The sequence below is a fragment of the Cebidichthys violaceus genome, unplaced genomic scaffold (assembly GCF_023349555.1).
Source record: "Cebidichthys violaceus isolate CVI_PGR_0920_01 unplaced genomic scaffold, fCebVio1.0.p SCAF_4, whole genome shotgun sequence".
Lineage (NCBI taxonomy): Eukaryota > Metazoa > Chordata > Actinopteri > Perciformes > Stichaeidae > Cebidichthys > Cebidichthys violaceus.
Genome location: NW_027176594.1, coordinates 1,558,663 through 1,583,589, shown reverse-complemented (window position 1 = coordinate 1,583,589; position 24,927 = coordinate 1,558,663). Strand labels below are relative to the sequence as shown.

At 43.1% G+C, this 24,927-nt stretch overlaps 2 protein-coding genes across 2 annotated transcripts in view; one reads left to right on the top strand and one right to left on the bottom strand.

Moving 5' to 3' along the window:
* kcnh1b (potassium voltage-gated channel, subfamily H (eag-related), member 1b) overlaps positions 1 to 13,099 on the bottom strand; it is a 40,690-nt gene extending 27,591 nt beyond the window's left edge. The window contains exons 1-6 of the mRNA XM_068726683.1: positions 12,999 to 13,099; positions 7,595 to 7,718; positions 7,378 to 7,484; positions 6,251 to 6,379; positions 5,663 to 5,781; positions 2,083 to 2,475 (exon numbers count right to left, since the gene is read on the bottom strand). Coding sequence (XP_068582784.1) covers positions 2,083 to 2,475; positions 5,663 to 5,781; positions 6,251 to 6,379; positions 7,378 to 7,484; positions 7,595 to 7,718; positions 12,999 to 13,071 — 945 coding nt within the window. The 5' untranslated portion in view covers positions 13,072 to 13,099. The remainder of the gene's footprint in view (positions 1 to 2,082; positions 2,476 to 5,662; positions 5,782 to 6,250; positions 6,380 to 7,377; positions 7,485 to 7,594; positions 7,719 to 12,998) is intronic.
* A 2,659-nt stretch (positions 13,100 to 15,758) lies between these two features.
* On the top strand, positions 15,759 to 24,747 carry rcor3 (REST corepressor 3). Its single transcript, XM_068726828.1, has 12 exons — positions 15,759 to 15,969; positions 16,090 to 16,146; positions 17,585 to 17,662; positions 17,848 to 17,900; positions 18,456 to 18,617; positions 18,861 to 18,985; positions 19,226 to 19,304; positions 20,089 to 20,304; positions 20,506 to 20,583; positions 20,927 to 20,984; positions 21,626 to 21,870; positions 22,180 to 24,747. The coding sequence occupies exons 1-12, from the start codon at positions 15,846 to 15,848 to the stop codon at positions 22,567 to 22,569; spliced, it is 1,665 nt and encodes a 554-aa protein (XP_068582929.1). The 5' UTR covers positions 15,759 to 15,845; the 3' UTR covers positions 22,570 to 24,747.
* The last annotated feature ends 180 nt before the right edge of the window (positions 24,748 to 24,927 follow it).

Genomic DNA, 24,927 nt, shown 5'->3' with positions numbered 1-24,927 from the left:
ACAGTTAGCTCAACAGAATGATCAAATTAGCTTCTGATCTGAACACGGGTTATTGATCACAGCTTTGTGTTTTCTATTTGGTTTTTAACACACAGACCATAACGTATCACGTCCCGTCAGATCTGCACTAACTATCAAATCAAAAGGAAATAACTCCTCTCACGTCTCCTCACTTCTTTGCCTCTGCTCTCATTTCTTGCAGGATTTATTTTGTTTAGATAAGGAAACACATTCAACCTCTTTGTCGAGGAACAGCGACCGTAAACAGCCACTCAACGGGGAGCTTTAAAGTCAATATTCATGCAACAAAAGAAACATTTGTGCTCTCGGCTTTCTTCTCTTACACACAAACTGAAATCTGCCGTCGGTGAACGAGACATCTGAAGACGAGAAACTGACAGCGTGTCAACACAGAACCTCATTAAATTCTGTTGTGATCGTAACGGAAGGTATCAGAATCTACAAATATGGTCTGATCCAGTTCACCTCACGTTCTTACAGGTGGTTTTTTTTCCTTTTTTTCCCCCCGGTTTACTGAGATGAAAACAGTTTAGTTCAGTAATCCACAGACCTCACTGTGTTCTCACCTTCGCCCACAGCAGTGGGAAGGATCCAAGCTAAATAAACCTTTGTTCCAAACCGTGTCCTTTATTAATAGCAGCAAAACCTGTAACCTTTTATTTAAGACAGGAACTGTCGCTTTCTCTCTCACACGACCCTCCAAAATGAAGCGCCTCTCTCCTTATTCAGTGAGGATTTGGTCGGACGAGAGCATATCGACCAACCAGTCGACCAAAAGGTGTCTTACCACCATCTACTCTGAACACCGGCGATGTGTTTCAGGGTTGTGCACACGACTGACTCAGATTACGTTCTCGTTGCTTCGCTGGAGGTTTTGCATTTGCGACTCGTCAGCGGTTCGGCGGTGCTCAGTCACGGCCTTTTTTTTTTTCCTCTCCGCACCTATAGGAGTCATTACGTGCCGGGAGAGTCATCGGGTGAATGTAAAACGGTCCACTCCATCACCTCGATTAGACTCCTGCAGTCACGCCGCATCCTCTTTAATTTCATGCCTCAGCTGGACGGACTGTGGCTGCAGCGCAGTTCACTTGAGGATCTGTGTTCTGCGTTGATCCTGATGATACTCAATGCGATTGTCCCTCTTCACAGGCAGCTGCTGCTGCTTTTGAAATTCATTTCAGTACGGAAATCCGAAAAACCGGAGAGACTTGAAGCTCACTCGCAGGCATGCATGATAGCTGATATTAAAGATGCAAGTTGTTGTTAATAAATCAAAGCTACGGCGTTTTAGTCCGTCTCTGAAGACTTCCTGATAAGTGAAAAGGTAAAGTATGTAGTTTCATGTTTAAAAAAAAAAGGTTCAGTCATTTCCTAAATAAGCTGGTCACTTATAGTTTGTATCAAACAAACAGGAGGGAATGGTGCATTTGTTGGGGACTATTTTCAGTGGCGGACTAATCCACATTTTGGATATTCTCCGTTGCTTTGTGTCTGCACATGGATCATCACCGGACGGGTGCTTTAAACATAACCTCAACCAAAATAGATCTTTCCCAAATATATTGTCACACAAAAGCTGAACGATTACTGATGATTTCTGATGACAGTAATATGTTTTTTAATTCTCGTGAAAAAGAATCAAATCAAAGGATATGATAATCTGTGGATTTCATAAGATTTGAAAGTGAATTCAATGTCCATGAATATGTTGATTTGAATCATTTGTTCTGGTGAAAAATACCAACTGTTGAAAGTGACAGTGGTACGATATTAAATTATAAAACTTTATCAATTTGGATTTATGCTGACTAAAGCACATTATTGATTTTTGCAGCCTGAATGGGCAGAAAACACTGATGCCCGTCGTCGCAGATTGACGCGCATCAACTCTCCAGCTTCATTGAATTCGCGACCAAGTTTTGCAATATTAAAAAAACTGATCATCTTCATGTGCTTCTTGTATTTTTTTCTTGCACCAAATCACCAAGACGGATTCCTTGTATGTGCGGACCTATTTTTGCAATTTAGCTATTTCTAAGAGACGAATGAAAGTCCACCGACCTCGTCGACGTTTTCGAAGGCGTTGATGACATCATAAGGCAGGCAGGACAGCAGGTCGATGACAAACCAGGTCTTGACGTAGTTCATGCGGATGAGTTTCGGGTCGGAGATCACCTCCCCGGCCGGGCCGACGAAGGTGGTGTGGAAGTTGAGGACGATGTCGACGAGGAAGATGACGTCCACGATGCTGTCCACCACCAGCCACGTCACGTTGTTCTGCTTGGTCTTGAAGGAGACGTTGTAGGGCACCATGATGGCGGTGTAGAAGGTGAGGATGAGGATGACCCAGTCCCACGTGGTCTTGAAGAGGCAGTAGTGCAGGATGATGTGCGGCGGCGTCTTCGGGGTTTCCTGTTTGTACTGAGGCAAGATGTCTGAACCCAGCTGGAGAACCTGAGACCAAACGCAGTAAACAGAGCGTCAGGCTGTGGTTCGGTCACTTCAGAATTTCACCAAGTTACATTTTAACCGAAAGTCCCCTCAGTTCTTTCTATCAAAACTGTAAACTTTTTGGTTGTTTATTTTTGAGAATTATATATTTATATTTTTTCTCTGTCTAATTTTTGCTCAAGAAATGACAAAAAAAAAATAGGTATTCGGTATGAAATAGGTAAATTAACGTGATAATAACATATCTTAATATATATCTCTAATGTCGGCACGAACAGCATCACCCCAGTGAACCGCCCCGATAATAGCCGTCTTCATTAGCGCCAACAGAAATGATCGCTGTGCGGTTAATGGGAAGATTAGTCACAGTTAATTACAGCTGAAGAATTTATCAGCCCGTTAGCAGGGCGCTGATACACTAAAACACACGTAACACGTTTCACTTCTCATCATCTGAAACAAAGAGCCGTGAGGATATTTAGTCCTCCGCGGCAACGCACGCCTACAGAGGCGAACTACAAGAATTAAAAAGCACAAGAAAAGTGTTAACTTTAAGCTTAAAATACACGGAACAGTGTTCCTTCATCAGCTGCTGTGAATGTGATCCGTCTCCTGAAACAAAAACTGCAAATCAAATAACAATCTGATTTCATTTCCAATTTCCAATTATGCCTTATACTTCATACTTTGGCACTTTTATCTTATTTATTTATTAACTCTATACATAGAGTCTTCCTTAGTGTGCACCGTGCTTAATGTTCCTCCTCATCTCAGCCGCTCCGTTCTTCTTCTTCTTCTTCTTTTTTTTTGAGGTTTATTGGCGGTCGGCAGCCCCTGCGGCGTCGTCTCGGGCTGCCACCCTTTTCCCCGAGTGTCAGCTGCAGCGGGGTGATTGAACGCGGCTGCGCTCCGTCACTAATTAGTGCCGCGGCGGTTAAAAGGAGACCCGTGCGGATTGCCCCGCTCCCCCCCCCCCCCCCCCGCTGCCAGAGATTCAAGTGGCAGCCCACAAGCTGTGTGTTTCTGTGCGGCAGTGTTCATTGTTATTAAATCGTTCTTGTTAAGTCATCGGTGTCTCTCTTTCTCCGGGTGTTTTACATTGTTACTCCTCTCATCCCTTACACTTCAAAAGGGGGGCCTAACAATTGGGGGCTCGTCCGGGATCTGGTAGAGCTGGTTGTGTAATTGATGAGCGTGTGCGTTGCTTGTGCTGAGTGTCTCCGGTGGTTTTCAAGTCTTGATGTCTAGATGTCTGTTGTTTAGTCTCGGTTAAGCATAATATGCCACAGCTTCCTCAGACTAGACAGGCGAGTGTCCAGCTGGGCTGATCAGTCTTTCCTTCGGCTACTCTGTTATTATTTTTGCCTTTCTTGTTTCGGAGTAATCCTGGGTGGGGATAAGTCTCTGACGGAGGTAGGCGTTTCAGGGATTCGGCCGCTGATGTTTGGCTTTCAAGTCGCCCCGAGCCCGGCACGCTCCAGAAGACGGGTAGGTAAAGTTCTGATCAGGCAGGATCTGAGGAAGTTTTTGTGCTGAACGTCGGGTTCTGAAGTAGAACCCGACGTTACCTGTATGCCGGTATCAGCATTTATCGGGATAGCAATGTATTATAGTGTCCCTGTTTCCAGTTCACTTTCAAAAGGGGAACTCAAAGCAGTTATTGTCAATAGTTTGTGTAGTAAAGGTGTTCTCAGGGTACCGGCAGCGGTAGAGTCTCCTGGCTTAGAGGTGGTTCTAGGTTCTAGGTTTGATGCTCGGTTAAAGGTGCGCCTCGCTCGTCTTCAGTCAGAAAAGCGGCAGAGGGAACCGCTCTTAGGACGCGTGAGGTAGAGCTGCATTCTGGTTCTGTTCGCACCTCTGCAGGTATCCAGGTAACGTCGGGTTCTACCGCTGCATTTGATGTCAGCAAGAACATTTCTTTGGTCCCTGTGTTCCGTGAGTCTGAGGTAGAGTCGTATTTCGCTGCTGCTCTGCGTTGGCCAGAAGACGTGTGGGCCATACTTCTGCAGTGTGAGTTGGTCGGTGAAGCTTGCTCTTCACTGTCTGTGAGTTGGTACCACAGGCCTACAGACGGCGTTTCCGAAGGCGTGGAACCAGACTTTCGTTGACTTTGCTCGAGATGAAAGGATTCTTTTTGATCGTTGGCGTAAGGCTGAAGATCTAGCCTCTGTGTGTGTGTGTGTGTGTGTGTGTGTGTGTGTGTGTGTGTGTGTGTGTGTGTGTGTGTGTGTGTGAACTCATGCATACAGAAATTGTGTGTCTGAGCGTCCTGTGGTTCATTTCAATGAGCAGAAAGTGACCACAGAGTAGACCGCTGCTCTGGCGGATGAATTTGCTCTCACACACAGAAATGTGTTTTTTTCGATGGCGAGATTCTAAGCAGGGTGAGTGTTCTCAGAAAACTGGTGGCACGTATCGTACGAGCGCAGAATTTAATGTTAAATTAAAAATATTTCTGAAACTGGAAATTCAAAATAAATTGTTTTTGAAGGATCCACAGGAGCTCTGGTGACAGAGGAGTAATCAGGGCCGACTTCCATCTTTAATAACAGGGTAGTTATCTGTAAATAACAGGAACTACTTCCATCTGTCAGCCCATCTGAACACACTACTAATAGCAGGACGAGACAGGATGTCAGACGTACTTTGTTTCGGATCAATTTAAAGTACTTCTTGTCTCGCGACGGAAGAAGAAAACACCGATACCGTAGGCTCACCGTGTTTTTCTACCCGCATCGGTTCTGTCTCGCGTCATCCCGTATTCAACATTATTACGGCTCAGTCCAAGGTAAAGTGGCCTCATTTATAAAACATCGGGTTCAACCATCTGCTAAATCTAAAGCAAATGGAAAGCTTCTCAGATCCCATGTGACACACGGCGAGGGACTTTCTGCTGAGTCACCGTCTATCTGGGTCGGGCCAAAGGTCTTACGAGAGGAGAGAGGACTTTATTTCAAAGAGAAAGGACTGTACTTCATCTTCATATCATCCAAACTGAACTTATTCTCAAACTTTAATGTCATAGTTTCAGACCGAGAACACAGGCTGTGTAGTTTGGCTTCCAAAAACGGTATTTTACCGTCAGCAGGAGAAGATTATTGGAGAGAGGAGAAGGTTTTTATGCAGCAGACGGGACTTAAATTAAACCAGGCGAGGACGGATTATTGAGGAGGAAGAGAAATGATCTCACCTCTGCCAGCCGTGAGTGTTTGTGGACGTTCTCTCCTTTCTGGACGGCCGGAGCGAGCTGCTGAAGAACTCCCCGACTGCTGGTTAACGCTCGAGTCAGACGGGCAAATTTACCCCAACCTGCACAAACACACGGAACAAAAGAACATCAGCAAGTACCAATCCTTCTTTAGGGTTTTTGACCGTCCACATTTTAGAAACATCCGGGTCAAAGCCTTCATTCGTGGTCATATACGAACGTATTGTCTGTTGTAGAACAACTTAACGTCTCATTTGCTGTCAGATTTTGGATTATTGTTTCATGGTTCATGTCTTGTCATTGTACAACACAGAGGTGCACAACAACATGCAGTTGTAGTCCTTATATGCTACATAAGAAACAAAAAAACGACATTATTTTTTACAGTGGAGGATCGGTAAAAGCTGGTAAAAGTGTTTTTGTATCAAGGCCAGAAAAGGTCTTTTGATTGACAAGCAACTAGAAACTAATCCACAAGCTTTATCGTGACGTTACGAAACACAGCAACAAGAAGCTCGTCCACAAGAAAGGGAAAACAAAATGTTTGTATAAAAAAAAAAGGACACCCACCTTTTACAGAGTCGTCCTCGATCGGCTGCTTGAAGGCGGTGATGTCGCTGAAGGTGCAGAGAAACAGGACCACTTTGTCCTGCTCGTTCCTGATTGGGGCGATCTTCACGAAAAACCAAACTGGCATCCCTGCAGCACACACAAACACAAACACACACACACACACACACACACACACACACACAGACAGGAAGTCAGTCTGATGTTCCTCACAAGAATTATGTGTCAAAACTCAACACACTCCACAGCACACGTCCACAAGCGAGACGTGTGAAGATCGGACTGTTTCACCGCGCTGCGACGTCTATTCTGGGTACGGAGGAGGTGTTTATTTGGGAAATGTAGTTTCTAGATCAGCAACAGTAATGTTTACAACAAACAATATGAAGATTAATATCTCACTGGAAACAAATCTAATATGTCAATAACACAAATAATATTCCTGAGTGCCGTTTATAAAGAATGAAGGACACAAACATCAGTCAGTATCAGTCATTCCTCCTCCTGTCCTCCTGTCCTCCCCTGTCCCCTCTGTCCTCTTCTGTCCTCCTCTGTCCTCCCCTGTCCTCTTCTGTCCTCCCCTGTCCCCTCCTGTTCCCTCTGTCCTCCCCTGTCCCCTCTGTCCTCCTCTGTTCTCTGTCCTCCCCGGTCTTGTCTTGTCCTATGTCCTTTGTCCCCCTGTCCTGTCCTCTCTCCCCTGTCCTCCCCTGTCCTCCCATGTCCTCTATCCTCCTCTGTCCTCCCCTGTCCTGTCCTGTGTCCCCCTGTCCTCCCCTCTCTCCCCTGTCCTCCTCTGTCCTCCCCTGTCCCCCTGTCCGGACCTTAAAAGTCATAATGAAAATCTTAAAAATCGAATCTAAAACACACAGGTATCCCGGCTAACGAAGCTGAATTGGGGTTTTATGTGTCGTTATAATTAGTGGACAATAGAAAAAAAAACAGAAAAACACTAAATGAGTAGAACTGCTGACTCATTCTCTCGTTCAATGATGCCAACTGTCAGCATGCCGTGTCCCAGTCTAGGACTCAAACAGGGTCTCTGGGTTTTTGGTGATTCAGGTCAGGCAGAGCACCTTTAACGCAGAGTACGGGACATTTGCAGTACTTTTTTTTTAAAAAGTACTCACGGTTCTTCTTGTACATCAGAATCTCAAAAGAGTTCATCTCGTAGTTCTCAAAGGTCTGCCGAACCTTCTCAGTCATGTCCTTGTCCGTCAGCTCTCCGTACATGAAGCTGCAGGAGAAAACGTGAACAGCATGAATAGACTCTCTGCCCCGCCGGTCCAACAACAACAACAACAACAACAACAACAACATTTTGTATGACGTCATGCCATGCTGTACCTGCAGGTGCTGCTCTTCTGCATCACCTCGGCTCGATGGTAACCCGACAGCTTGCAGAAGCCGTCGTTGCTGTAGACGATCGGCCAGTCCACGATCTGAGCGTTCCCCAGCACGAAGTTTGTGTCTGACCGAGGACACCAGTCACAGGTTACAATGTGTCCCAGTCCAGAGCGTCACACGACGGAGACGTTTCGTCACCATGTTTTTTATACACATGGTAGGGCTGCACAGGCGATTATGGCCGCTAACAATTATCTTTATTATCTGTTAGTCTGCCGATTATTTTCTCAATTAATCACTCGGTCCGTAGAAATGTGTTTAAATACAGGATCACAGCTTCCCTGAGTCCACGGAGACATTTTAACATGTCTTGTTATGTCCAATAAACAGGAGCAGTTTAGTGTCATAGAACAGTAAGAAAACCAGTGAGTTTTTGCTTTAAAATTAATTAAACTATTGCTTGATTATTGTAAAATTATTGCCAATTAATTTACTGGTGAAAGACAAATGGATTTTTCACAGAATTTCCGCAGCACTACCGCCCGTTGTCCAATTAATTAATGATGATTTAGACTTAAACAGTCTGTAAACAGACATGCCAAAAACATGTAAACCATTTTGTTCCCAAAGACCAATGAATAATTGTGATTAATAATCGTGTCCTCAATATAAAGCAAATCATAATTGTCATTTAAGCCATAATCTTGCAGCCCTAACACAGATAAATATCATGTATTTATCGGGGGGTTTTTGTTGTGTGTTCTTTCTACCGACCTATTCGTCCGGCCATCCACCCGTAATGCAGCTGATCGTGTGTGTGAGCCAAAAAGTTTGCAATATTTAATATTTAGGGCACTCGCTGCGTTTTTGTTATTCATATTCAGTTCAGACAACAACAGAACAAACAGCTAACGGCCAATCACAGCCCACCGGCAACACACACACACACACACACACACACACACACACACACACACACACACACACACACACAGGCTAGTTTACAGCGGCACAGGAAGGTTTATCTCGCTCTCTGTGTGTGTGTGTGTGTGTGTGTGTGTGTGTGTGTGTGTGTGTGTGTGTGTGTGTGTGTGTGGTGACCTCTTTAAAACAGTGTGCTAGCGCTGATATTGAACTTACGAGTGTTTTTGGTACAGAGTGGACGACAACGCGTCAGCAAAAGTTGTCATCAAATGTCTGGTCGGCTTCATAATCGTGTTGATTTATTCCTTGAATTAAACTCAGAGGTTACCGGTTTAAAGCCTCATTGGGACTTGCCTTAGTTCCTCTGGGAGCGGAGGTTTCACCATTAACTGCCGGTCAGTCATTTTATTCCACACCTCTGTTATTACTACAGCTGCCATTATTACTGGACTACTGTTATACTGAGAAAAAGGTGAAGATGATGACATCTTCGGGGGGAAGTGTAAGTTGCACCGAATCATATCAAAATGCGTCTCACGTCTGTGTTTTCACATTTCACGGAAGAAGAGAAGAAGAGAAGAAGAGCGTGCGGCTCTCTGGCGTTTTGTCCAAAAGCTAGGCTAACTGCCAAGAGACAGTTACTGCCAAATGAATTGGACATGAAGTATTTTGATATTTCGATACTGAAGCTGATGGATATATACTGTATGTGTCGAGCAGCTGTTATGAGTGTTATAGACCTGTAAACTAAACTGTTTCCTGTGTATCAGTGTTGTGTTTTTTTTCTCAGTTTCCACTATGAAACTGACACTTCCACTTTTAGAAATGACTTCCTAAATATTTCACACTTTAAGGTTCTTTTTTTTTTTTTTTTCTAAACAAAGGCCCGAGTTGAATCCCTGCAGAGAAGAAGATCATGTTTGCTGTGCAGCCTGCCGGCTGTAACGTGCTCCAAAAAAAAAAAAAAAAACCCCAAAGGACGTTAACTACGCGACTCCTCCGATGCAAAATACATGACGAGTTAATATCACAAAGTTCAGGATGGAGATCTGTTTTCAGAAGAGACACGACACAAGGAACACAACAAACTGATGTCAATCACACTAAACTGCATGATGATGTATGAAAACACAGAAATCTGGATTTTATTTATTTATTCATTTCGATTAAATATTTAATTATTACAGCATAATCCTGTTAATTACCAATAGTGAATTATTGAGTATCCTTAAGACGAAACAAAAATGGCAGTCAGCCCAAACCCCCACGAGGAGCTGAGATTTAATAGAGTGTGTGAAGCGATAAATGAACACATTAATTAAGCCGTTTCCTCACCTCCCCTCTAGCGCCACCGTCAGGACAAATGTTCCCCATTGTGTGGCGTAATGAACGCGGCAGCATCTCGGGGCCACTGGCGGCTCTCCAGAGTTTAAGGCTTGACCGCGTCCTTTTAATATCATTAATTGGGATGAATTGGGCAGAATGTTACACTAATGACTTGTTCGGCCGTAGTTTATCGTTACACCAAATTAAACTGCAGCCTGACTGAGGCTAATCCAACAGCCGTGAGCTGCTGCTCATTTAACTGCATGAGATTAACAGAAAGAAATCTGTTTGACGGAGATAAATGTTTCTATACTTCTATTACCAGATGTGTGTGTGTGTGTGTGTGTGTGAGTGTGTCTGTCTTCAGGATATATACGTATTAAAAGTCTGTTTTGAGCTAAATGCTAACACCATGTCACAGTGACAATGCTAACATACCGGTGTTTACTATGTTACTATTAGCATGCATGCTAACAAGTAGCAAGCACAGCTGAGGCTGATGGGAATGTCGTTCGTTCTGCAGGTATTGAACCTCTTTTGTGCTCGTTGACACATGATACACGTTAGCTAACGCTAGCTAGCACCGTTTCCTAACAATAGCTGAATAAACACAAGTTTCTCTGAATACGTCCGTGTGAGTCACTCTGCGTGAGCTTCTTGTGAAAATGAGCATTAACCAACGGGAACAGATTCTGCTGACCCCTATTCGCCGACTCAACGTCCGGACAATTTCACGCCTGAGAGAGAAACCGAGCGCGAATAGTAAAGAGAAACTGAGGGCGTCTAATCGTTTGGATGCCTGTTTCAAAAAAAAAAAAAAATGCTCTTCCAGCATTCACAGCAGCTGCTTACGCTGCAAAGCAACCCAAAAAAAACCTGAGTACGGACTCATCATAAAGAGCGTCTTAAGATATCAGGGAAGCATTTCAGTGACGCTGAGGAAAATGTTGCTGATAGTTTAGCTTCTGCTAACCGCAGTCGAAGGCTCTACGGTTAGCAGAATGCTAAAACATTTTCTCACCATCTGTCTAATAGTTTAGCCTTCTGCATGAGCGCTGAGCGAGTTGTTTATTGTACTTATAATTAAAATGATAAATTGAATGGAGTGACACTGAGATAACAGTAATATGTTCATCTGTAGAATCTATTAATTACAACATCTCTGCAATAAGCTTGAATATACAGAGTTCATGAACGCCGCGTCTCAGAGGAGTTGATTCCACTTCATGTTCGTTTGAGCTCCCGCTATTTATCGTGATCACATGAAACGTTGTTCTGCCGACCGCTGGGATCGTGGCGCGTTCGTTTGAGGACATAATATTTGGTCACAAGCCGGAAAAGTTGGAGAAGCTCTGGTTTTGGAATTAGAGGCTTAAGATTCAAGAAGCTAAATTGTCATGAAAAAATAAATAAATCAAGAAGTAAAATAGCTGCTGTTGTCTTTTAAATACAGTGTGTAGACTCTAGCGCGCTGGTGTGTGTGTGTGTGTGTGTGTGTGTGTGTGTGTGTGTGTGTGTGACGTATATATACATATATATATATATGTATATATATATATATATACACACAGTATAATCATAGGTGAGTGGGTGGGGAGGGATACATGTACACGACAGTATGTGGAAACACTGGTCTGTACCTGTCTGTCTATGTGATAATGTCCAAACTGAAAAGTTGAAAAGAAAAGTGGTTAAAGGAGCAGAAACAGATGAACCAGTGAGAACAGAGCTGAGCTAAACCCGACGCTGAGGAGCCAAAAAAAAAACCAACACAAAAATAAAGGCTAGCCAGGCTCCCTGATTCTAGGTGTGATCGCTTCACTTTTTACAGTGTAGGTTTACTACTGACGCGTGTGACGACCATAATCAGTCACGCGCGCCTCATATTGATTATGTGTTTAGTCCCATAAGAGTAATAAAACTAGGATTACTATGAATTTGAAAGCTGATTTTAAGGTTGTAGTCACCCCAAATAGGAGCAGCAGCCCAAACTCAATTCTATTCACCGTCATTGCATTGACCAAATAAAAGCTGCGTGGAAAGATATCACCAAAGGAAAGTAAGAAAATATGTTTTGTTTAATTTTTTTGTGTGATTTTAGGGGAACCTTAACGTTACGTTTCCATCAGGTTCTCAGTTCTTTTGTTTGCTACTTATATTGGTCTTCTATGTCTCATCATAGCACCTAAATACTGTGGAATTGTTCCTGATTGGTTAGAGAAAGTCACAGAACATGTGAAGAATATTTTATATGTATACACATCTAGTTGGTGTTATTGTTTTCAGCAGCATGAACATCACATTTACTTTAAAGCCATATTAAAAATGTAACTGTCAGCAGTATTCATTGGCCTATTAAATGACAACACAAGGACAGTAAAGTAGGGTTGAGATTTTCCCTCCTTTTACTGCTGAGCCAACAGAATATGTATTTAAATATACATGGAAGGAGAGTATGAGTATCTTTACATATATTATATACACTTTTATATATGAAAGTAAAATAGGGCTGCAATTAACGATTAGCAAAAGGTATCTTTGCTTGACAAATGTTTTCATATCATAATTACTGATGACCTTTTTGTCTGTTGACAAGGCTAATTGTTTAAATAATGTTATACTGTTAAATGTAGCGTATGCGAGGCGTAGGCTGACATAAGAAGGACATTTACTGCTGGGATTTAAGGTAAATATATATATGCTACTTTTAGAGTATGAAACATCATAAAAAGATATAGTTAGTTTTTTTTAAACTATGAAACAGGTAGACAAGGTGTGTAACTTCAGGTTAATTTCTAAAAATGATGGTAAAAAAGCCTAACTTAAACTTCTAGAATATGAAAAAAACATCAATATACTGTGTATATATACATATACTGGCTAGTTTTAAAATACGGGTGTAAATATTGGTTAATGAATATTACTTTTAAAAATGATACAGTGCTACTGGGCTTTATATGAAAATGTAAAATGTATATAAATAAATAAAGGTAATGAAGCAGACACGTGCAGGTATTCTTAAATTCTAAGAGCCTATCACAGAGGAGCTGTCTGATGATGACACGACCGAACAGAACCACGAGACATTCCACACAACAGACAGGCTATTAACGTTTGAATCCAGGTGTGTAAACCGGACAGAACCGGATCCTACCGTTGGACCGGCGGACGATGTTCTCCAGGAACGTGTTCTGGGGGGCCACGAGTCCCCGCCGTCCTCCCGCCATCCTCCTGCAGCGCGAGGCAGAGCTGCTTCCACACCGCTCACATATCTGATGCTGCACGAGCCCCGCGCGCTGTGGAGTAGGAGCCTTGCTCGCTCTCTCGCGCGCGCGCGCTCTCTCTCTCAATCAGCAGGCTTGTTATTGGCAGATGGTTGCAGCACGAGCTCCGTGATGAGCCACGGTGAGGCGGGCTGTGATCGAGAGAGCATAGGACAGGGAGAGAGAGAAGGAGAGAGCGAAGGAGAGAAGGAGAGAGAGAGAGAGAGAGAGAGGGAGGGATGGAGAGCGAAGGAGAGAGAGAGACAGGGAGAGACAGGGAGAGAGACAGGGAGGGAGAGAGAGAGAGACAGAGAGACAGAGAGAGACAGGGAGGGAGAGAGAGACAGAGAGAGACAGGGAGGGAGAGAGAGAGAGAGAGAGAGAGACAGGGAGAGAAAAAGAGAGAGAGAAGGATAGTCAGAGAGAGAGAGAGACAGAGAGAGAGAGAGAAAGACACGCAGAGAGAGAGAGGAAAAGACAGACAGAGAGAGACAGAGAGAGAGACAGACAGAGAGAGAGAGAGAGAGAGAGAGAGAGAGAGAGACACACACAGAAAGAGACAGACAGTCACAGAGAGAGACAAACAGAGAGAGACACAGAAAGAGACAGACAGACAGAGAGAGAGACAGAGACAGACGGAGAGAGAGAGACAGAGACAGAGAGAGACACACAGAAAGAGACAGACAGTCACAGAGACAGACACAGAGACAGAGAGAGCATGTAAACATCAGTGGGCTACATCACTCAAGTTGTAGTTAAAGGGTCATTCACCCAAATCTCTAAACACATATTTGAATATTGGTCGTTGCAGCGGCGCATCGACTGATGAAATAAAGACTTGTGTCAACAAACGCTTTCACAGCCGACGTCATCAAAAATTATGTGTTTGCATGTCGGCGAAGAAAGAGAAGTTTAGCTGCAGGATTCCAGATGACTTGTCAAACTTTAAACCTTGAATCACAACTGTTGACAGTATTAAAATGTCTGGTTGGACGTTCACGACGACGCCTACGTGTCGTCATAACTGACGTTACGAAGCCTTGAGTTCTGCAATTTTGCCGTCGCCATCTTGGATTACGACCGTCGCCATGTTGGGGTTTTTTTGCAACCAATGAACGGAAGTTATTATATTTGGAATGTGGAGGAATGACGTAGAAACCATAAACTCATGTTTACAATGTTTACTGAGGTAATAAACCAAGTAGGCTGTCATAGGAGGAGTCGCCCCCTGTTGGTCAGTAGAGAGAATTAAAGTGTTAAGACACTCGGCAGAACCGGAGGATGCCGCCTGGCTGCACTGGACTGTTTGAAAAATATTCACATTTAAAGCGGCCATTTTGAAAGTCAATAAACTCACTATACTACGTTATCATGTCAATGTCAAATACCCTGACATAGACTCCTCAGATTGATCAAAACAACAACCAAAACCTAGTTTATTTTTAAGGAAGAGAGGGAACTTGAACCGGAGTGAGGGGCCCCTGAGGGCCCCCTGGTGTGGATGTTTGTGATGATTTGATTAAATGCTAATTGCACCACGAAGAGGGCCTGAAGGCGGATCGTGTTTAAATGGTGCGTAGTCCTCAGTGCATTTGAATTTATTCAAATTAAAACTCCCACATCTTCCACTGGAGGCAAAATAAATCAAACTTTTTTTGAGTTTTTCAAAACCAGATGAGCGTGAATTTGAATCACTTCCACTGAGGAGTTCTCTATATAATACCATAAATGAATGAGAATTATTTTAAAAATGTTCCTTTTGACTCATAATTATGTCCTGTGCTTTTAAAAAAACAAAAAACCTTTATTATATAAACTGTAAATATACACAGATTACAACCGTCTGCACTGCTTTATTAACATGCATTTAACCAGTTATTGCTGCATATAATTGATCAGAAGTGAATCAAAATGAATGAAACTGAAATAAGTGATCAGAGAGTTTAAATATAAGTCCCGACAGTAATAACTGCGTCCTCTCTGCGGGAGTGAGGCGTTGACTGGAGTTAGATTGTTGAGCGCTGTCTCCCCCTGCTGGTCATTAAGAGTCGGTGCAAAAACACCGACTGCTAAACGAGGAGAAAACAAAAACAACACGCTGAATTATCATCAACATGTAATCAGTCTACTTCACATAGTGTCATCATGTTATTATATTTACTTTGTAAATAACCTGTGACTTGTATTTTTATAAAATTATGATGTTTACAGTTTGATTTATATGTTATATTATTTATTCCAGATAAGTCAGACTCGGTTTTGCTTTTATTTATCTTAGTATAAGTTGTGTTGCTGTTTAATCTCTGTTTTGATTGGATTTTGTATTTATTTTCATTTTTTGTCAGTTTGTTTCGGCGGAGGGATCTGCTCCCACAGAAGCCGCAGTAGCTGGAGTCGCACTGCCGCCAGAGGGTGCGTAAAAAACCTTCCGCTGCAGTGGTTAGACCCCATTAAGTAATCGCTTTAACCGGGGAGAAAAAATCTCCCTCGCAGCTGATTTTGTATATTAACACTTTGTAATATTTAGAGGAGACTCTGCTGTTGTTATCTACGAGCTCCTACAGCCCGAAGCGATTGTAAATAAAGCGGTGGGAAAGAAAAGAGAAGAGCGCGACAGCGACACGGACGGAGCGGCGGCGAGCGAGCGAACAGCAGCGGAAAAATAAAAAACCTCCAGCTCCTGGTGACATTTTATATCCCGACACCGCGGCTGAAAAACGGCGAATTTGAGCGCTAAGATGCCGGGAATGATGGATAAAGGCTCGGAGTATTTGGGGAAAGGTCGCTCAAACGGCACGAAGAGTCCGTCCAACGCTTCTAACGGACATTTCACTGACGAAAGCGGCAGCGACGACGAACACGGTGAGTATAGCCTCGAACAGCCTCTTGTCGCTCTCGCGTATGTGCGCGTTTTGAACGGGAACATTTTTTATTTTTTTTTAATCAAACTTCTCTTGTTTTTCATGCTGATGTTTTTCCCAGATGTGGGAATGCGGGTTGGAGCCGATTATCAGGCCAACATTCCAGAGTTCGAGCCCGGTGAGTTTTTACTGGCTTCTCTCTTGAGTGACGGACGGGGGTAGCCTCGGTACATGTAGCCTTCAGTAACAGACTGTTCACTACCCGCACACACACATACACACACACACACACACGTGCGCACACACACGCACGCACACATAGCTTGGTGTGGACGCGTCTGTGCGTTCACACCGTGACCGTCACAGGACACTTTAAGCGAGGTGTTGGTCTCCGTGTTGATTCATTGTTATTAACCGGAGAGAGAAACATGAACCGAGGCTACCTCGTCTTCTCACTGACAACTTGTGACATTCAGGAATTTCTAATTAATGAAGCGTGATGGAGCTGGTTTGTTTACATCCTTCTTATTTATTTTCCCTCCACTTATTATATTAAGTTATGTAGTATATTCGTTGGGGCCAAAGTGAGAGAAAATGCTGCGGGCAAAATAATGATAATAAAATAATAATAATAATAATAATTTAACAGTAACTACTTTTCAACAAGCAAGTCCTATATTTAATTTTCTACACTGTGCCCCATTTAAAATACAAATATATATATATATATATATATATATATATAATTTTCTGACATATTTGTTTATTATTCCTTTCTTTCTTTCTTTCTTTCTTTCTTTCTTTCTTTCTTTTTACAGTGTCAAAATAAACCTGTTAATACTTTTTAAAATTAGTTTTGAAATAATACATTTGTTAAAAGGCACAATCAGTATTTTTGACCTTATCATTTACTTTAAGTTAAACCCATAAATTGAAATGCACCATTTTTTGTTTTCGTCATCGGATCATGAATTAAATCTGTCAGCTTGACTGATGCCAATCCTGCGGGATGCATTTTGTTGGTGTTGGGCGTCACTGGTTTGTACTGGAATCACTGGGTGTGATTTTGATCTGGAGACTAAGGTTTGTTCATAATAGATGATTCACCAGTCATCCAGGATGTTAATAATTTAAATCTAATAGATTATCTCCCTAGTTCCTCGTTAACTTGTGCGTCACTATCAGCTATGAGTTGTTTTAATCACAGAAGAACGTGTTGCTAACAAAACAAAGGAAATAAATATGAATTAAACTCAAAAGCGATTTAAAATCTGAAAGAAGTGACCAAACGTCCCACTCAAACTGGCAGCGCCATTATTTTATAGAAATCAACAAATAATTTAAAAAGCGATGCTATTTTAAAAGGGTTGGTTGAATATTTATCTTCTATAAAATCCGTGCAGAAAAGATGTCCAGACTTTTATTCTCTAGTATGGGTCAAAATCTTAAAACAACTACATTTCCCACAATGCAACTGAACTTTGGACAGCTCCCTCTGGAGCCGCAGAAGCTATTTCAACAGTTTTCTGTGCTCTGATCGTCATGTCGGCGGTGTGGCCCTTCAGAAGTTTAGTGAAGATTCAAAGATGAGCGCGATGTTCTTTGTGTTTGTTCAGGCTCCACTAAGTACACGGATAAAGACAGCGGAGGGATGCTGGTCTGGTCTCCGTATCACACCATCGTCGACTCCAAACGTAAATCAACTTCCTGTCATCCTCACACACACACACACACACACACACACACACTGAACACACACAGATCACTGAACACAGAACAAACAGAGAACACCCAACACAGACAGAACACACACTGAACACACACATGGCTGCAGTCCTCCATCAGACTGATGCAACTGTGTGTGTTTTTTCCTCCCCAGTGGACGAATACATCGCTTTGGCCAAAGAGAAACATGGATACAACGTGGAGCAGGTGAGTTACGTTTCAGCCCCCCGTCCACGGAAATATCGTTTTCCCGCCTCACGACGACGGAGCTTTTCCAAAACGGCCTCCGAAACGGAAAACTTTTGCAAAGCGATGAGCTGCTCAGTGAGGGTCGACTGTGTGACCATGAAGTTAGACTCTTTCTAAATGTCCGTACAGCCGATCACACAGAACAGCTGTTGTCATGAAGCTGCACTTACAATGATTTAGTCGGATGATGTCCTGACCATAAAATAACGTCCGTCTCACTCCTCACCTGACTTCAACCAAAAAGGGGAAAAAGAAGAAGAGGTTTTTTTTTTTATACTCCCTCAACATCCTAAAGTTTCTCCAAACTAACAAAGAAATAAAATAATAATAAAATAATGTGCGCGTCAGTCTGACTTTTGACTGATTGTAATTCATCTCAAAAAGTTTCCAGAGGATCCTGAGTCTCTGAGAGCTTCATCATGTCAGGGTTTCAGAAAAATACAACTCCTGTGTATTAATGTGTGTGTGTGTGTGTGTGTGTGTGTGTGTGTGTGTGTGTGTGTGTGTCTGCAGGCACTCGGCATGCTGTTCTGGCACAAACACAACATAGAGAAGTCTCTGGCCGACCTGCCGAACTTCACACCGTTTCCAGACGAGTGGACGGTGGAGGACAAGGTGCTGTTTGAACAGGCCTTCAGCTTCCACGGCAAGAGCTTCCACCGCATCCAGCAGATGGTAAACCCCCCCCCCCCCCCCCCCCCTCCCCCGTCTGTCCCAGTGTGTGTCTGATGTACTGTACTATTACCGTAATATAGTCACAAAGTAACTAAGTCCATTCTCTACTTCTTTATACTTTTACTCCACTACATTTATCTGACGGCTGTAGCCGCCGATTACTTTTCAAATTATGGGGTTTTTTGCGCGAAAAAGACTTGATGAGCAGTAAATGTCGAATTTTTTTGATCATGTTTCCTTCAGTTACCGGACAAATCCATCTCCAGTCTGGTAAAGTACTACTACTCCTGGAAGAAGACTCGCTCCAGAACCAGCCTGATGGACCGGCAGGCTCGTAAACTGGCCAACAGGAGCAACCAGGACGACAGGTACGGCTGCAGAGTCTCACTCCCAAACTAAAGTTTATGAAGAAAGAAGAATTTTTTTTTTGTTGACAAAAAAAAGATTTTTTGATTCAGACCAGAGTCGTCATATCTCGTGTTTACGTTCTTCTTCTTTGGTGTCTAATGTGTCTGTTAGGGATCTTGGCCGGCTGTGTTGTTGTTGTTGTTGTTGTTAAATTGACGTGTACTGACAGAATTTTGGCTTCTTGTTGTTTGTTGGCGTAGTGACGAGGAGATGGAGGAGGCCCCTCCCATCGAAGCCAACGACAGCGACTACGACCCCAACAAGGAAACCAAGAAAGAGGTAAGTGGACACACCTGATGACTCACTACAGGAAGTCCCTGTTAAAACCTCTGTGATGTAAGACGGGGCTTTTATAGATTTATTTTCAAATGTTTTTGAATTAGACCCTAAAATACTCCATTAGTTACTTAACAGAAAAGATTAATAGACAAAGACACTTCTCAAATTCTGTCCCTTGGCAGGTCTGCAACATTTATTCATTTTATTTTTTACTTAGCTAATTAATCTAGAAAACCGTGCTCGTAAAGGTGTTTCTATTACTTTGTCCACTCCGACTGGACACTGAGTGTATTTTATAAGACACTACAGAGAAATCCAAACATTTGAGAAGCCGGAGCCGGTTACTGTTTGACGTTTTTACTTCATAAAACGGTTTACACGTTCAATTATTTAGAAAATAGCCATTATTCAATTTTCACTTGTTCATCTATTGAACCCCGAAACTGACAAAATGTAGTTAAAGACAAGTAAAAAAAAGAAAAGAAAACTGACTTCATCAATACATAATTCTGTTAGTTCAATGTTTCAAATGGAGTTAAAAAGAATCAAACTTTGTACTTTAGCCACGCCCATCTCATTATATATGCACAAGAACATGTAGAAATGTAGTGAGGGGAAAATAGAAAATAATAAATGTTTGAAGTTTCACAAATAGAAGACAGAAGAAGAAATATGTTTTTATTTATTCTATGAACTGCTTGAACTCTTCCACCTGATTAGATGTCGTTCGCTCTACATTCTAATGATTCAACTAACAACCTCACTCTGTGTTTCCTCCCTGCAGAACCAGGTGGAGCCGGTGGTGCCGGGCTCCAAGGTGGCTTTGGGTCGGCGGGAGCACCACACCCTGCAGCACCGACACCACCAGCGCTCCCGCTGCCGCCCCCCCAAAGGCATGTACCTGACCCAGGAGGACGTGGTGGCCGTGTCCTGCAGCGCCTCCGCCGCCAACACCCTCCTCCGCCAGCTGGACATGGAGCTGGTGTCCCTCAAGAGACAGGTAGGAGACGCTGCAACAGTCCTCCTGCTCCAGACCACGGAGCTGAGAAAAGTGAGGCAGAATGAGAAAGAAATGAATATTTAGTCAGCACACCGTCTCTCAGAGATCGGAGGACATTGCAGCTCAACATTTAAAGCGGGGAAACGGTGAAAGTCTGCACTCGTGAGTTTTGATGAAGCTGAGCTGAGTGTCGTTCTTCAGGTGCAGAACGCCAAGCAGATGAACAGCGGACTGAAGCACATGTTGGATTCTGGGATTGAAGAGTTCAGACTGGCTGAGGTACACCACTGATGCAAAGAGGCTCACCTTTTAAAACCTCCTCACAAAGCATGTCTAATAGAGTAACTACATCCAAATTACTATCACAGTTAATCACATATGTGCTGGTAGATCGAGTGTTTTCCATTATATGCAGCAATATTCTCTAATAATAATAATAATACAATTCTTTAAAGCATATCGGACAGTGGTTTGTTAGTTCTTTAACTCTTATGGTAATTGCTTTTCTTCCCTGTGTGGAAACATTCCATTCTTTTTGCACTGAGGTTGTGATGACTCCCACATCTTCTGGTTCTGGTTCTGGTCCTGGTCGGTAGTTAACAGTCAGTCATTGTTGTTGCAGTGTAACCAGAAGGTGAACGCCCGCTGGACCTCAGACGAGCAGCTCCTGGCTGTTCAAGGTGAGCTTCTTCACAGCTGAAATCCAACAAATACACGATAAATGACCGTTTTTCTATTTTAAAGTCACGGTGAAACAGCAGTTTTAGCGTCTTTACCTTCAGTAATGTGCCGTTAACAAACCGGGGATTATCGTCACTGTGTCTTTTAAAGCTGCAGTCATCAATATTCCTATGTTAACAGTGGATCGGATGAATACATGTATGTGAGCGGAGTCGTTCGTAGTTCAAAACACACAGAATTAGCAGAGCTCTACGCACCTTTTTTTAGCCTCTTAGTTTTGGTTTTGTGTCACACTTCCTATCTGTTTTGTGGTTAACCTACTGTACTGTGCACTACCTGCTCAGCAGCAAACAGCAGATAGACACAGTTAGAGGCTAGCTGGTGAACATAGGGGAGCATTTAGCAGCTAAAGAGACAGACGTTTCCCTCAGGAGTTGGAGGAGACCAAAAACAGAGCGAAAAGAGGAGAGAATATTGGACTTATTGATGACTTCCCTCATCGTCTCAAACACCAAGTCAATACATTTGCACCAGATAAAATCTCCCTCTCAATAGTCTTATTTTTCTTCTTCTACTGTATTTTTTGGTGGCAGTTTAAGACTTGATTACATCATTACAAACCCTCTGTGATGTTCTTCAGGCGTGAGGAAATACGGGAAAGACTTCCAGGCCATCGCCGACGTCATCGGTAATAAGACGGTGGGCCAGGTGAAGAACTTCTTCGTGAACTACCGGCGGCGGTTCAACCTGGACGAGGTGCTGCAGGAGTGGGAGGCCGAGCAGGGAACGCGAGCTCCCAACGGAGACAGCGTCACCTCTGGAGAGGAGGGGAAGACGAGCTCCACCACGCCGTCGGGGAAGAGCACTGACGAAGAGGACGAAGAGGTGAGACGTTTGACAGTACAGTATTCGGGTTATTCGGGTTTTAGATGTTTTTTTTTATCCCATGTTGTGTTCTGGTGCATATACCACATCACCTGCATGCTTCACATTCCTTGATCATTTTCCATCCATCAGTTTTTAGATTGATTTCTCCAACAATAGAGAAAGAAATCATCCTGCGCCCCTTTCGAGGTCCCAGCCCCCCATGTTGGGAACCACTACTTTAAATGACAATTTGAGTAAGTGGACTTGTGAATGATGCAGACTTGCAGTGAGGTAATTATTGCCCCCCCTCTCTTCTCCTTACGACAGGGTCAGGTGACCTCCTCAGGTGCGTCTCCTGCTGCCTCCTCTTCCTCTTCGGCTCAGGTTCCAGTGACGTCCAGCACCACCTCCTCCTCCTCCTCTTCCCTCCACCAGCCCCCTCCCCTCCTGCGGCCCTCCCTCCCGGCCACGCCCTCCCTGCACCGCCAGCCTCCGCCCCTCCAACAGCAGGCCCGTTTCCTGCAGCCCCGCCCCACCCTTCAGCAGCCCCCGCCACTCATTCGCCCCTCCAACCCCATGCCCCCCCGCCTCAACCCCCGCCCTCCCGCTCCCATGACCCTCGGCGGCAACCCCGGGGGGTCAGGTCCAAGCTCCGCCCAGCAGCCCCCCGGCATGGCCGTCCACCAATCAGAGGCCTCGTCTTCCTCCCTCCACTGACGAACGTCAGACGGGAGTTTCTGCCGAAGAGACACAAGAAAGAAAATGTTCAATCTGAAGCTGCTGCGTTCAGGTCCTGTGGGAAAATCCGAGTGACTTAATTCTTCAGAACAAGGAAAGCAAGTTTCACGGCCTCCGATCCGTTTTTCTACTCTTACCACACAAGAACATAAAGGTGACACATTTACAAGGAACACAATCCACAGTGTTAATTATTTGGTCAGCAGTATTTTAGGGGTTGACGTTTGTCTTTCCCACAGGATTTACATGCAGCAATCCTGCTGATTTATGGACACCTGGTTTTCAAATCTTTGTTTCGCAAAAGAGCTTTGACTTCCAAGTCTTTCAGTCTTTATAAATCTGTCGCAGAAAGTGTGCAGATTGTTAAAGCAGAGCCTTTTCAGTCACTAGACGTGTGGCGTCCCACAGGGTTCAATCCTAGGTCCCTGCTATTTCTTTCATCATTTGGACATAACTGCATTAACCTCAAACAAAAATGGCACACGACAGCTGTACCTGTACAAAGTGATTTATCAGTTCTCATCAGCAGCCTAGTAGATACTAAAAGCTGGATAATGCAGTATGTTCTACAGCTAAATTAATTTAATTGAAATAAAGTAATAGAGTCTAATATAACTTTGAATTAGGTTTTAAATTCAACTTGAATCACTGTATCTTCTTACATTAAGAAAGTCAACATTTGTATTGATTTCATTTCATTATCATCTTTTATGAGTTGTCTTAATCCTCCACCTTCCAGAGTTATCTACATGTATACTGAGTCTCTGCTGACTCTCAACCCTCTCTTGTCGATTGGTCCGAACAAATTATTCCAACAAATACTGGCTCCCCAGAGGATGAACCCTTTTCGATTTTAGTGAACCCATGATCTTTCCTCTAGCGCCACCTTCAGGACTAACTTTACATTTTCAGCCACACCGACGATGAAACTCGATGTTGTCTGTTCCTGTTGTGGCTGTAATGACCACTAGGGGTCACTAACGTGCTCACACATATTCCAAAGGGCTTTACGATCTTTACTACGTACGACCTTAAAGCCTAGATACAAATAAGGAAACACTTGAGGCTGATGTTAAAAGGTCTGTCTGGCATATTTTTCTTATTGTCAACAAGTCTCATGTTTACACTCAAACCAACATTGTGTCAGTCGCTCTCTATCCTGACTGACTTACTGTATGTGGCTCTCAGCTCCAGGCACATTCATTGGTTCCTACTGAAGAAGTAAATCTTTAAAAAGTCTCAGTAATCGCCCTGAAACTGCAGGTCACTGTCGTTTTCTTCCCAGTGTAACTGTGTTACAATGGAGCTTTATGGAAGAAGATATATCAGGCTTTAACGCACACAGAAATTAAGTTAGTCGATACATTTATTGTTGGTTTGAAGCTGAACGTAAAGAGAAATATTTCACCAGACCTGTGCTGAAATGATGTGCCACTGAGACAAAAAAAACGATCGCAGTTTTTATGATTTGTTGTCACCCAGCGGCGGTAAATAACCTCTCTGACAGTCATGATGTTTGTGTGACAGATGGAGGTTGAAGTGAAGGCCTCAGTGTCGTGAACAGTAGCATTAGACATCTATGTGTACAGTTTGGTATCTATTTGAATAATTTGTAACCTGCTGTCCATCCAATCAGCTGTCAGTAACTCATTAACTAACTCTGTGACAAGCGTTTGATATGATGCTTTTTTTTTTTAAAACACTAAAAAAAAAAAAAAAAACACTTCAGTGTAGAAATGTCCCCCGACAGCCAAATGAGAAACGGCCCTCGCTGTTCTTCTACTTGTCCTGTTGTTGGATTTGTTGTTTCTTTTCATTTAATTTTGAAACGAAACCCCCTAAATGTTAGCTTCATCTGGAATGTGAGCCTCGGATGTGTTGTCTGTCTTTTTTTTGTTTGTTTTGTTTTTGTTATTTATTCTTCTTCCTGGTGCTATCAGTTTGGACTTGGTGTGGAAAAAAAACAAAAAAAAAAAAAATCATTGTGAAAGTGCTCTTAATGCTTTTTGGACAAACATGCATCACGGCGTTATTAAATGTAACTGGAGTCATCGAGTCTTACACAAGAGTCCATCGAGATTCAGTACAACTTGTAACATATTGCTGTTCAACATGTAGCTGCTGAGACGTCTCATTAAAAACTACATTTGTACCATCTGACCGTTTGTGTTCTTCACATCTGTACACACCGTTTTTAGTTTCCAATTGAGACAAACGCATCTCAAACAGCCTGTTTTTATAACGTTCAGTTCTAGTTGACGTTGTCAGTAATGTGTGAATGAAATATGTTTATAACTGAGCTTACATGTAAAGTTTTAAAAGGGGGTCGGAAGTAAG